This window comes from Cheilinus undulatus, linkage group 7 (assembly GCF_018320785.1).
Source record: "Cheilinus undulatus linkage group 7, ASM1832078v1, whole genome shotgun sequence".
Classification (NCBI taxonomy): Eukaryota; Metazoa; Chordata; class Actinopteri; order Labriformes; family Labridae; genus Cheilinus; species Cheilinus undulatus.
This window is the reverse complement of record NC_054871.1, coordinates 30,951,233-30,965,749: the sequence shown is the minus strand read 5'-3', so window position 1 is coordinate 30,965,749 and position 14,517 is coordinate 30,951,233. Positions and strand designations below refer to the sequence as shown.

The 14,517-nt window shown below is 39.8% G+C and overlaps 1 protein-coding gene across 2 annotated transcripts in view; it reads right to left on the bottom strand.

Moving 5' to 3' along the window:
• Nucleotides 1–14,517, bottom strand: part of slc44a5b (solute carrier family 44 member 5b) — a 54,084-nt gene that overhangs the window by 17,604 nt on the left and 21,963 nt on the right. For both annotated transcript variants that reach the window (XM_041791728.1, XM_041791727.1), the window contains exons 2-4: nucleotides 13,712–13,760; nucleotides 2,769–2,842; nucleotides 1,352–1,436 (exon numbers count right to left, since the gene is read on the bottom strand). In XM_041791728.1, the coding sequence (XP_041647662.1) occupies nucleotides 1,352–1,436; nucleotides 2,769–2,842; nucleotides 13,712–13,760 (208 nt within the window). The remainder of the gene's footprint in view (nucleotides 1–1,351; nucleotides 1,437–2,768; nucleotides 2,843–13,711; nucleotides 13,761–14,517) is intronic.

The following is a 14,517-nucleotide window of genomic DNA, read 5'->3' as shown; positions in this document are numbered from 1 at the left end:
GGTTTTCTCATAAGTACAGAAATAGCTGCAAATGTAGAAAAAAAGATTTAATTATTAAAAGTTCCTATGAGGTGATTTTTAAAAAAATCTTTATTTTAGTTTTTTGTATGACAAGTAGCTGTATTATGAACCACCAGGCCAATTCAGTCATGAAAAACATCTCCAGGCACCACACTGAGGCAAAAGACAATCCTCTTAAAAAAAAAAAAAAGGCAAGCTAGAGATGATGGATACTTCCTGAATTCATTGTCACATGACAACACCTACAGAGCTTGGCAACTGACATCTCTTCGCAGTGCATTATTGGCTTTGTCTGGGCCAGAACCGGTCAGAACTGCCTAAATGGCAGGCTATCAGTTGTATTGGACTATCTAAATAACAGACCCTTCAAGCGGTATTCCACTGTTTATAATAACAAAATAGTTAAAGTGAAAGTGGTACATTACAGAGACATGGCGCAAAGACACCAATGGCTGGGTACATTACCTGTTGTGATACTTCTCACAGATGTCAACATTCAGGTGACATTTTAGTTTACACTTCTTAAAACAACTCATTACCTGAGCCTTTGTTGGTAACATGTAAGATATGTAAGATATTTTCTTAAAATACAGCTTTATTTATCACAACCTTAAGGTCTCTCTGATTGTAGACTACTGGTAAATGAAACACTATTAAGAAGTGACAATCTAAATAGAGAACATTACTCAAATGGGTCACATAAAAATTGACCTGTACATCTGGTTTGCACAGCATGGTGAACAAAATGTACGTTAAATTTCACCCACAACACAGAGCTAGAAACATTAAATACTGATATTCACGGATACTTGATTGTTAAAATGTTTAGAACTGTTGAGGCAGTTGGACTTTTTTTTTTTCATTATAGCAGTAACAAGTCCACCAAACCATGCTTGTACAATTTAGCAATTTATTAATAATTTCATCCTGTAACGTTATGAAATCAAAACAAAACAAGTGTGTCTTTCCCCACTCACCCCTACTTTTTATTGCTCTAATGACCCCAACCTTTACATCTTCAATATTGGTTTGTCCCCAAAAACTCACCCTTCTGTCTTTAAATTGTCCAAAATGCAACTCAGTGACTCTTTAGAGAGGGGAGTTATACAAAAGGCTGTTCCTGCAGCATGTTGTTAACCACCTTGTCTGACACTTAGCCCACAGCAGGGATGATAGGGGCTAAAATCAACTATCTAGAATAATCAGTCCTCTCACTGATGATCTGGTGTGCTTTTGTTCCTCAAAAAGAGGCATTAGTATTCATCTCAGTCTGCTCTAAAATCAGTAAAAATTCCTCACAGGAGTTTAAGAAAGATATTTTTTCACTTACGCATTGGGGGTGCTCTTTTGGCCACAGAATTGACCCTGGCTGTCTGTAGGGTAGACGACCTTCCTGGGGTCGCCGTGGATCCAGGCTGAAAACACAACCCAACTGTATGACTTGCATTTTTAACAGGAAAACACATATACAAGTGTAAATGACAATTTTACTGTCTTGTTCTATCTTTTCTCTGTGTAGCAACCAAGGGTAAAAAAAAAACAGCAAACACAATTAAAAAGACAACAATGGAAATGTATTTGGAAGAGCTGCATGTGTGCATGTCAATTAAGAAGAAACATCTACACACATATAAAAAAACAAAGAAAAATCAATTCTATTTCATTTGTTTTGTTCTGTTGCTCTAGATACAAGTAACAGCAGCCTCGAAATTCAATTTACTCTGCGATTCATGTGTTTCATTTGTTTTCCCAACCTGAACAACACAATGTTGAGGCCTTTTACCTTGCCAGTCAATGAGGCATTGTGCTGAGCGGCACAACAAAGAAGGTCTACAAGTCTCTGACACATCAAGGATGATCAAACTGAGAATTATGCAGAAAGAACGCCAAGTTTCTTCAGCTGATTGCCGACATGTCAGAGTCTTTTTAATGTAACATCCATTGTCAAGGCTTCTGTGCTTTTTTAAATGATTGGGAAACAGTTAGTGTTTCCTATGTCCAGATTAAGACATGATTGTAGTGACAAAGAGCTGGTAAGAGATAGCACTTTGGTAACCCAAGTGGGATTTAATGAATTCTAATTTGTAGGATTTATCGAAAACATTACTGGTTTGGGGTGAAATAAAGGTAGAGAAAAAAGAGTGAAAAGAGAAAAAATTTTGAGGAATAAAGGAAGAAAGAAAAAAGAAAACAGACAGAGAAAGGAGATGTATAAGACTGCACTGAGTTGCAGACAAAACTCTCCTATTTAGGTGTTTCTTCAAGAAAATCTGACTGAAATGACATCGTGTGAGTATCACTGGCCATCCTGTCAAAGAATCTACAGGGAGATCTAAGAAGCTATACACTGGGCTCAGTTCAAGTCTGTAGTGAGGAATACAAGCTGCAAGTTGTGGTGAGGTAATTTATTAAAAGAATAGCCCATTCTCTAGGGGAGCTGCATTACTCAGCTCCCCCACACTTTAAACAATCAGGCAATTTGTTGAATAACCCACCATGAAATTATGAATATTTTAATAACAAACAGAAAAACTTGTTTCTCCTTGAGTTTCAGGCGTCCTGAGAAGATGAGCACGCCCCCTTTGTTTGTGACTCGGACAAAACAGGATTAGTGAGCAGTTCATACCTCTGGATCATGATCACACAGGAGTCTTTGTACATGAATCTGATGTTTGTACTGTATATGCTGTTGTGAGTCATTATGATGGATTTGTGCGATGTTATCCGCGGCAATGTGTCAAACTCACCAACGGTACCCAGAGCAATGTAGCCAAGGATGACAATGATGAAGATGACACAGCAAACCACATCGGTGCAGCTCCTGGGAACAAATGAGAGATGTACGACAGGAGAAGAAAATGATTACAAAAGAAAAATAAGGTTATTTCTGAATAATCTGCAGCCAAAAGCCATTTTTCCAAATCAGTATTATAAGAAAATACACATACTAATGACTCCTCAGGAGGCAATAGGGAATTTTCCTCCCCCCCTCAATGAAAAAAAAACGGTATTGTGTGTTTAACTCTTTGGTTAAAGATTATTTTGGCAGAGTTGTTGTATGAAAGTGAGTGTGTGCTCTACATTTGGGTGCAGGGCTTGCTGCCAGGCATGACAAGGTGTCCTAGTCCCCTGTTTTTTTTTTTTAAGAAGCTGAAGTAGAGCTCCTACTGACTTTCTAATGAGACCCCGATCCCCCCACCTTCAGAGTTAACTGTCTCACAGGCACATAGGCAGCTATTTGAAGATCTCTCCACAGCAGTCTGAGCCTGCTACTTTAAAGCAGCATCTCAGAGCCCCTCTCTCTTCCGAAGTCTCTTTGCTGTCTCCCATAACAAGCTTTCCTCTCCTCCTTCCCACCTAAAATGAAGCTGTCAGTCCAGCCCCTTCCTCAGCCCTCCCCTAAAACTATTCAGACTGTGAGTGCTGTGAGCCCAGCCTTGACTAAAGCTGAGCTCAATCTGCTGTGCCACACAAGAGACATGCATAGTCTTCCTGAAAAGCCATACCCGACACAAATTGACTTGAGACCCTCATTTCCTCTCGCTTCCACAGGAGCAAGGCCAATGTCAAAAGGAGGCCAGAGCTAGGAGAGTGACAGTGTTTCCTCTGTGTAGTTCTTCGAAGACTAGATTGTCCTTGTTTTGTATGCAGCATGCTAACACGGGTCCATACAGGTGTCACATATGTGCGCTGCTCTTGGCTCTCAAATACCATTTCCCCTGCAGACCTTCAACATACAAGGGGGGATGAGCTGAGTATCAACCCATACAAAACAGGAGCTTTAAGAGACACTAAGGCCTGTTTTCCTACTACTGTAATTGGTGGCGGTCTGTGTCAGTTTGCAAGCCACGCTGTTGCTCCAGTTGTCCTTGATACCTCTCAAAAGACTTCTTTGGTGTACTGCTTCGAAACTGGTGCCATGAAAAAAAATCACAAATATGTACAGATTTTCCATAAAACCCCAAAATGTTCTGCCGATTCATCATTTGGGGGCCTCTGCTGCATTCCATTTACCTTGGATGTTGGAGCTGGGAATGATACACACCTGAGTTGAATGCGTTCCATTTGCTACAAGCTTGTGAGAAAAAGTTACAGAGCCAGAAAACAACTGGACTTTGTTGAAACACATCCACAAGGATGGGGTGGATAAGATGATACACCTGCTCCACATTCCCTGATCAAACTAAGCTCTCTTTAAAGCACTTCTTAGTGCTTAAATTAAAGAAGATAATACAGGAGATTTGTCACACGTTGCTGTTGGAATCACTCACTAAGTCACAGTTAAGTTGCTGTTTTATCATCGGAAGACGCCGGTGCTGCTTAAACATGTTTAAATATGGGTCTGTCTCCTTGTAGCCAGCATCAAACTGCAGTTGGGCCATGTGATACTTTGTTAAAACAACACAAAAAAGAGCATGTGTAAAACTTTGTAATTAGGTCAAAAGCCACAGCTGTATGCTCCCCTTATTGTGTTGTGGCCAACTGTTGCACATAGTGCCCATAGACACTGAGCCATAATGCAGTTATTTGGGGAAAAAACACCCATTTCCATGCAAATTGGCCTTATTGCATTACGTAATGATACGGACAGTAATAGCACAGCATAAATAGAGTAAAGATTAGCTCACTCTCTGTGAGAGCTAATGAAAAGTGCACTGCAGTTTATATGACGCATGAACTTTTTAGAGATCAGGAAACAGTTTCACCTCTGTATGATTTTAAAATAAATGGCATTTAAATAAGGCCAGAAAATATTACTTTGAAATTGCTATATTACTGAGCCATAACCAGGATATAAATCAAGAGACTCCCAGCAGCTTTTTTTCATCCATGTGTGGCACAGTTATGCATGACAAGAATGTGGTTGCTTTAAGGGTCGTTCCAATTCTGATACCAGTATTGGAAATACGTCTGATACTGCTTAAAATGCAGATATTTGTATTAGCGAGTACACAAGTTTCAAGCACTGCTCTGATACCATTTGTTTTAGCTTTATATTTTGCTGCGTTTAGCCATGCTAAATGTTAGCGCTATGAACCGGAAATCAGTTCTTCTTTGCTGCACCGCATGCACGGGCTACTGTATTCAGAGCGCGAAGAAGAAGAATCAAAGGTCCCACTGCAGCAGCAAAGACTGGTGGCTGCATGACAGTTTTTCTACAAATGTGATCACTAAAATGTCTTCCAGACTGGCACTGTTATACACAACAAGAAGTGACACAATTTATCAAAAGTTAAATAACCTTTGAACCATAAATCATTGCCTCTCACTTGTTTTTCCTCTTGAAGCTAGCCGTTATTCCGTTCCATTGACGCTATTGATGCCTCTGAATCCCTTGCAGAAGCACTTTCAGTGAGCCTGGAACTTGTGTGACTTTTTGGGACTTTAATGATAAAATCCCACCAGTAAACCTGATATTGAACATCTTTTTATCCATTTTAATTGAAATACGATAATTTATTCCTGCTAGCTTGAAGGCTAACTTGAATGCTAACTGCCATATTGTTTTCCCTTTGTGAGGGTTTGTCAGCCAGTTGTAGGCTGTTCTGTAATCACGTCATGCTGCCCAAATAGAGCATAATGGAGAGAGAGATAGAGAGAGCCTGTGATGCAGCCCCTGTAATACTGCCATTTTTATATTTATGACTAAAACTCAATAATCAGCAGGAAAAACAACTTCAGGGTCACAGAGATGCAGTACATTATGATTCTATTTGTTGAGCCATGTTCTGAGTCAAACATAGGTCTAAAATAATATGCTTGTCTGCACAGTCCAGAAAGTTCACACTGATATAGGATCAGTACTCATTATCGGCCGACACCCAACACCTTGGTATCATAATTGTATCAGGAAGGAAAAAATGGTATCGGAACATCCTTAGCTGTTTTCTTAGGGTTTCCTTCATTCAGAGAGGAAACTTAACCAGGGTGGTGGTTAAGTGAACATATCAGATTAAACTGTCTGTTATTCTGAATATTTAACATGGATTGTCAGAACCTGTGTGGGATGCGGGAGGAATTTGACATACCTGTTACAGGTGTGGCAGGAGTAGATGTAATGCACTGTGGGAGTGGGCGGCAATGGTTAGAAATCCAGCGGGAGCTGAGATATTGAAAAGAGTCAAGCATAGGGCTCTAATTTATTTCAGTGTGACTTGCAAATAAGCCTGTTTTTATAGTCCTGCATTAATAACGGCTGTAAAGTTTGCAATCTGCATTAACAAGCTGCTCCAGGTAGATTGGTTTGCTGAATTTAGCAATGTAGAGAATTGGAAGTCCTTTCTGTACCATTGGGGCTGATAAAACTTCTCATTTAGGTACAAAATGACCCCATTATCATCACTCTTATGTGAATTGCATTAAGACTCAGGATACCTCGAAAATTTATGATGTTACATCTGCTCTCTTATGCTGGTTTTCACATTTAGAGGTGATATTAACTGACCTATTGACCATCTACTTTAAGCCTGCAGGCAAATATCCAAATCTAAGCCAAAACCTGCAAAAGATGCATCTTCAGGAGGAAAAATAAAAGAGCAGTTGGTGTTCAAATGACTTAAAGCTTTAGGACTTAGAGGACCACTTTTTGCTGAAAGAACAACACTTAGGTTTGAAAGATGATAGGAAAACAATGACAGCTAAAGTGGACACAGCTCTGCTTGGTGAAGCTAGTGAATATGAGCGGTATAAAGACAACCTGCCATGCAAAAAGCTGCTGATATTGTGCTTATTATTAACAAAGAGAACCAAGGGAGTACAGTTTCATTCAATTCAAAAAAAAGAACAAAGGGAAGAGCTGTCTGTGTTGCCATGGTGATGGCTGCATTCCTTGCCTTCGTGTCACTCTCCATCCTTTAGCATGTAGATAAGTTAGCGATCACTCAGCCACACATCAAAGGTGATTACAGAATACATGGGAGCATTGGGAGTCTGAAGCTGACCTTGCCTCCCCTCTGCTGTAATGTGTCCGTTACTGTAGATCTGTCTTGTTTTCCCACTGCCTTGTACAGACACGGCTGCATTATTGAGACAAAGTGCAGACGCAGCAGCACAGTGCTAACACAAAGTCACCTTTGAGGCATGTGTGGATGAGTGTTGAAGGGAGGCTGACAAAGTGAAGTAAGTAAAAACAATTCAGCTTTGTTGTCTTATCGGCAGAAAGCAGGCCGCAAAATTACAGTCTAACTGTGAATCTTATCGGACCCCGACCTGGCCTCAGTCACAACCCTCAGAAGTCCCCCACACATACTTTGACATAGACCATACACAGCCCTGATTGTGCTCTACTGTAAGGCAATGCTACTGTGAAATACATAACAAACAAAAAACCTGCTCAGTCAGCTCTGTCAGTGCAGTAAGAAATTTTAGTGTCAGTGTTTACTTGCTGATTGATATTCTGTGGGAGCCAAGGTGACACAGATGGCAGCAGTGCCACAGAATAGCATGGGTGTCATTGTGGTGTGAATCTGTCAGCCTGTCCCTGCTTTGTAACAGACATTATCAGTGAGGAGGGCCAGATTTGAGCACAAAGGAGTTATTTGTTTGGGTCAAGAAAGAAGAAAAGGATACTGATTCATGAGGGGACAGAATGCTACGATAACACTGGACAGTGGGGTAAAAAGTTAAATACTGAGGCCTTGAAAGGTGTAACTAAAACCAAATTACAGAGGAAGAAAGCATTTATCATCCACAGAACCATTTTAAGGACACATTTTTCAGTTAATCAGGTATTGTAACGTATCATCTTTGACTGTTTTGTAATACGTCAAATACAGCAGAAGTGCAACATTGGTGTTGAAGGACACATCAGTTTTTGAATTGTATCTCATTGTTCTTTTTGTGTCTGAGTGTGTTGTATCGTATTATATCATGATATGTCCCATTGTGTGCCATCGGCCGACTCCAATTTTTTCTGCTTTTCCTCTAGATCAGTGTTACTCAACCCTGCTCAAAGAGCCAAGTTGTTGAAAAATACCTTTTCAAGAACCACAATCTAAGAGTAAAAGTAGAGTTAAAGTGGCAATAAAAATAAGTTGAAGGTGGCAAAAATGGGCGAAAAGGGGGAAATAGACATAGAATGCCAAACAGTGCGTTAAAAGTTGCAAAAATGGGGAGAAAACAAGGTAGAAAAGGGCAGAGTGGCAAAAATGGTCGAGAAGTGACAAAAAATGAGTTATGTGTTGCAAAGATGATCAAAAAGTAGCAAATAGGTAGCAAAAAATGAATTAAAAGGGCCAAAAAATGGCAAAAGGTGGGAAAAATGGGCAGACGGTAGCAAGAGTAGCATTCAATGGCAAAAGGCAGCTTAAATGAGTGAAAAGTGGCAAAAACCAAGGGAAAATAGCCAACAGCAAGATAAAGGTGGCAAAATGGGCAAAAAGTGGCCAAAGGATGTGTCAAAAATGGGCTAAAAGCAGCAAAAGTTGATTCAAAGTGGAAAAATTTTAAAAAAAACTGGGCAAAAATTGAAAATAAGGGAGATGGAAATATACAGAAAAAAATAAAGGTTGACAATTAAGTTCGACAGTTAAAGCCTGTTGTATAAGTGTGGGAAACAAACTGATGAATGTGACTTGCAATGAATAATTTCTGAGGTCAAACTTTCCCTTTTTCAAGGTTTCTGGTGGAATAATATTTCAAATCAAGACATAAAAGAGCTGCAAATCATCACAAAAGAGCCACATGTGGCTCAAGAGCCACGTGTTGAGTAACACTGCTATAGCAGTGTTTCCGCTCAACTTTTTTGTCCCCGGTCAAAATGACCGGCAGTCCTCAAGAATTCCAGCCATTTAGAACAACTACCGGACATTTGCTTTAACATTATTGGGCTGTATTAACAGCAGCAAAACGCATAAATCTGATATTCTGTGATACATTGATACATACAAGTCTGCGCTAAACGGGACTGAGGACACATTTTTATTTCCAGACCTGACTCAAGTGGCGGGAGACAATTGAGTGACGAGTAAGGGTGTGATGGAACACTTATCTCACGAGACGAGACGAGACGAGACAAGATTCGGGCCCACAAGACACAAGATGAGACGAGATATTACACTTTTTTTAATTCTGGAAAAAAATACATGGTTGGATAATATGTCGTTTAAACAACTGAAAGTCATAATTGCAACACATTCAGGCCTATTTAAAAATGTTGAACTAAGTACTGAATAGGTTATCAATGCTTCCAAAGAGTATGTTTTGTCTAACTTTGACTCAAACTGTACATTTGAATGCTGTTCAAATCAAACCTTTCATTTTAACAGTCTACAGAATCTTTAATTTACTACACTATGCACTCATTGCTACAATGACAATAACTATTTTTAATATTATACTTAATTATGTATAATAAAAGCATTTAGATTATTTTTAAAGTACTTTAAGCACAGTTTACAATAGACTGAAATATAAAGAGTTGCATCAGTAAAATCAAACTATTTTTCATCCTATTTAAGGACATCCATATTTTCAACACTCAAAATAAATCTTTAAGTCAGTAACACATTGTAATTTAAAGAAATAGATTATTGTATCATTTTGTGGTGTTTTTTCTCATATGAGCTTTAACAGTGTTGGACACAACGCACAGATGAGCGTGTGTGTTAATGTGTGTGCGTTGGTGAGTGAGTGTGTGTCTCTGTCTGCTGTCATACAACAAGCAGTGCGCGTTTAACTGAAGCTCTAACTTCGCTTTTTGGAGCTAACAGTGGACTCTATGGCGCTCAAACAGAGTTTGTTTTGCTAAGTTTACCGCTGCAGTTTGCAGACCCGTTGTGCTACACACGTTAAGCTTCTGACTGATCATATGCACAGCCAACAGCTGATGGATGTGTGACTGACAGACGGTGAGACGAGAAGGAGACATGACAAAGCCGCGACTCAAAGTTACAAAGTCACAAATAGCGGCACTACGAGTGAGTCTGCGGGGAATGGGGAAAACAAGTGACATAAGAAGTCACTTGGCAATTATCACCCCAAAAAGATACAGGCAGCAGAATCAGACTGGGCTGAAGGACTCTTAAGAAAGAGTTCACAATTACCATTTCCCCACAACAGCGCAAGGGCACAACAGATCACTAGGTGTAATAGTGAATGTACTGCCAAAGACTCAAAGTTTTTTTCAATGGTGGACATTGAAGGTTTTAGAAGGTCAGTAAACATGCTGGAGCCACAGTATTAATAATATTTCAAATCCTAATGCACACCTATGGCACTTTTTTACCATACTGTAATATTCAACTATCATTTAATTAATACTGTCGCTTTTGTTCCAAGTATTCTTTTGTTGTTGTTGTTTTTTCAACACTATGATAAATATCGTACCATGGACTTGTTATAGATGTATTACTGTATCATGAGATTTTATTAAAGTTACATACTTCGTTAAGTTTAGTTTTTAAACTGTGATAAGAGTCTACCTCCATGTGTAAAAAGATGTTTAGAAACTCTTACCGACAGGATCACGTCAGCAGCCTCATTCCTATCTGCATCTGCACAGCCTCCTGGGGCAAGTAGACAACGGAAGAATGTTCCACTGTTTTTAGGCTAATTTCAACCATATCAGAGACACTCTGTGCTGCAAACTCAGCTGATCTGGACAGACAGCTGGAGGGTGCATGCAGCAAAAACGTTTCAGATTGCTGTCTATCATTGCTTTTATCAAATCTTTGAATTTCTCTCACAGCAGCATGTACGTCAGATTTGTCTATTTTCCACATTTGACAAACATCGGCGACTGTTATCGCCGGGTGTCGGATTTCGCCAATGGGCCTATGAGGGTTCACAAGGCCAGCATCTGCCAGTGTCGACGTTCCTTTGGAAAGATTTTACACCTGATGTGTGGCTGTGTTATGTGGCTGACCGCCAAGGTCAGCCATACAGATGGGTCTGTATCTGACCTACTGAGTGAGTGACTATAGTTTCAGAGCCATACAGAGCCAAGTTGTGCTATGGGCAGGGTTAAGTTGTACTCATTGTACTGATTTTTATGGCTGCCTCCACTGCGCTGTTTACCTCGGATGTAACTTTTACTAACTACTAACTAGCATTAGTTTGACTAGAACTGGACCATGTTTGTATGACATAAAAATCAAAATCAACACTAAAAGATTTTCATGATGTGAAAAATGTTTTTGCTCTTCTGCCAACCTGTTTCAGCATGACTTTGTGATAGTTACACGGGAAACGGTTAGTTGTTGTTTGAGTGGCTGTGTACAATGGCTGCTAGTGAGGTGAGGTGATTAGCTCAGACTTTGCCACAGTTGCGGATTTGTTAAACCTGGACAACATATCTTTATTAAAACAAGGGCAGAAAGCAACACTGAAAGCTTTTTGTGACAGAAAAAGATGTTTTTACTCTTCTCTCCGTCTGCTTCGGTACTGGAGTGCAATTGTTACAGGTGGGTTTTGCCGGTGATTCCAATGGCTGCTGCTGTGGTAGCAGTTAGCTCAGATGAAGCTGTAGGAACGCTGCAGTTTAATTGTAACTGGACAGCATTTCTTTTAAAACAAGAGCAGAGAGGCACACCAAAAGCTTGTCTTGGCAGAGAAGATGTTTTTGCACATCTCAAAACCAGCCATGGCATCAGTTTTTTTTTCAAAGGGAAACTCGCTATTTATAATCAGCGGTAGCCTGTCAACTCAAGACTAGCGCATGTGCAGAACGTCATTTTGTCATGTCGCTCTGCTTGGCCAGTCATGAATTTGGCAGGCAAGATGTTCCTCCAGTCACCTTCAGAGAATCTTTTGAAAGTCCTGCCCTTTCAAAAACGCTCTCTGTGGGAGCTTTCCCAGATGAATGTGAAATGTATCCATGCAATGGATATATCAAACAGTCTATCTGGCGTGTCAGGTTAATGCTCTGTCTACAGTGCTGTGGAACACCTTGTTCGGGGGAGTAGGCAGAGACCTCTTCTCTGTCCGGCATTACAAAAGGGTCCCAGATAGTTGTGGTCAGCTGTATACTAGGTTTTAACCTAGTCTTGTTTCATAGTCCACTGAAGTCCAGAATTTGTTTGTAGGGGCATTTTCATCAATTATTCTGATATATAGGCTCAATTACTGCAGTGCTGTGATGTTTCACATGGGAGGCCTTTCCAATAAAATAGTTCAATGAAAGAGGTCTTACACCTGATGTGTAGATGTGTTTACTTTGTAGTCTTATACTGTAAATGAAGAAAAACATGCTGATACTATGAAAGGCATCATTAGCTATATGGCTGTGTAGTTGTGGCTCCTCTGTTCTAAGATTATACAGTATCTTTGTTCTTGTATTTTTCATAGTTAGAGCCAGATGGAATTAACACTACACCACTTCCACTTCTGTCTGTTCTTTAGAGGACTGCTCAATAACCACAGACTCAGTTACTTCACTTAGGCATAGAGCTCCCATGAAAACAAGACAGCCACAGAGTTGGTTCTCTCCCAGTTCTCATTAAGAAAAGCCTGTGAGCCACAGAAACATCAAAGTATCCTTGGAGCCTTCACCCAGCTGTAGCAGTGAAATGGGCTGGAGAGGGTGGGATAAAGAGGCACGGGAGGACTGAAACATGCCTTTGCAGCAGCCTGCCAAACTGACACTGAACATAAAAGAGATGAGAGCCTACATTAGCTCCGAAAATGACTAAATCAGCAAGAAAAAGCCTGCGGTGACACGCTTGGGGGTTCAGCTTTATTAGGAAAATTTTGCTCTTTATTGTGCTGGGGAAATCACGTTATCTTACAATGTGGACTCCTTTTCAACATCTCATAAATTCATTATATTATAGCTCATGTGGAGGATTCCATTTACTGCTCTGAAAGGTTTTTTGCCAATTTTTTGGCAGTTAACTGTCCCAAAATGCTCCCAAAATGAACAGTTTTCCTTATTTCATTGTAATATATATCAAACAAAAGCAGTATTGTTCTCACATAGATATGATACAAATTACAATAACTAGATTTCAAGCATATTACTAAATCACATTATAATAATGCTTATAAAGGCACACTTTTTAATGAGAACAAATGCATGCATAAAGAAGCAGTGCTCAGTGTAAAATTGCAATTGTCATGTGGCAGATAGCTGAGTGCAGTTCATCAGCAGTAGTTCTACTGTGCAGTTGGGTGAGAAACAGGAGACATTTCACTTTCTCCCTGAGATAGCCTGGGTGATATGTGGACTACATCTGTTTTGGGTGTATCTGGCCGGTTAATAGTGTGTGTCATTGGGCTAACTCCAGCCACCAGCTTGACTTATGGCCATTGATCTGTGTGGTGGAGTGGAGAGAGAGCTGCCAGCGTTTTGACCTCGATCTTTATTAACGCAGCGTGACAAATGATCAATCCAGCAGCACCCTGACAGGATGGGTGCCAAAAAGATTACACAATCGGCAAAATCGATGCACGTGTAAGAATCAGATGTTGGAAGATAGTGAGCAGTTGTTAAAGGGACAGTTCACCCAAATTATCAAAACTCTAAAGTTTTGTTTTCTAAGTATATGATTAGTTGGCTTCTGTTTAAGAGTTATGATGTCTGTCACTGTGAGTTTGACACAATCCAATTCAATATATGTTTTTTCCTTTATCATTAGCTGTAGAGATGTATGTATCCAATTATTTGTTATACAATAAATACATTTAAAACTGCCATGTACTGAATTCAATGTCTAAACCTAAAGGTGATGATGATGCTGAGTATAAGAAGTACCTGTTGTGAACAGGGCCTCTGAAGTTTGGATCAAACTTGCGTGGTTCACCTGTAAGACAAACAGAAAACAGTCAATTTAGATTGCACAGAAGAAGACAATCTAAAAACCTAGCATATCATCTAGCAAAAATATATCTTCTGAAAAAAGCCACTGAAAAACCAAGCTCTACTGATAGCTGGTGTAGCAACTGTTTACAGTCCAGCTATCAACATGAAAAGCAATAGTGAAGTGTGAGTTGAGAGACAATGTCTACCAGAGATTTTTGCTGTGATGCATGCAGGTATCTATTAGAGATTAAAAAGAGAACAACTAAAATCCTATCAGTTGACTGTTAATAGAGGCCAGGATGGCTTTGACCAATGGTTCTGGTAATTTTATTCCACATTGATGTTATTCCTTCACATTATGACTTCAACTGCAAACAAAAACCAGAAAATTCCCCAGATCCCGAGGTGTTTGACATGCCTTTAGAGTTTTATGCAGAATCTGTTCCAAGAGATTAGAAAATACATCTGCTGAAACAGCACAGATCAACAAATATTTTTAAATGAGGCCTTGCTCTCATACATAGTGTTTTATAGCGCAGAAGCTAACAATAAATGAGCAACATTTGACAAACATTAACACTTACTCACAAGTGTCACATTTGAACCTGCTGTGCTACTTGACAGGCCAGGATGGACTAACTAGGCCAATTCACAGTGCAGGTCTCCCACAGCAGCAGCACTGGGATAAAAAAGGACGATCATGCACAGCTAAAGCAGTAAAGACAAAGCAGTAAAGCTGACAGAAATATAATAAGTCA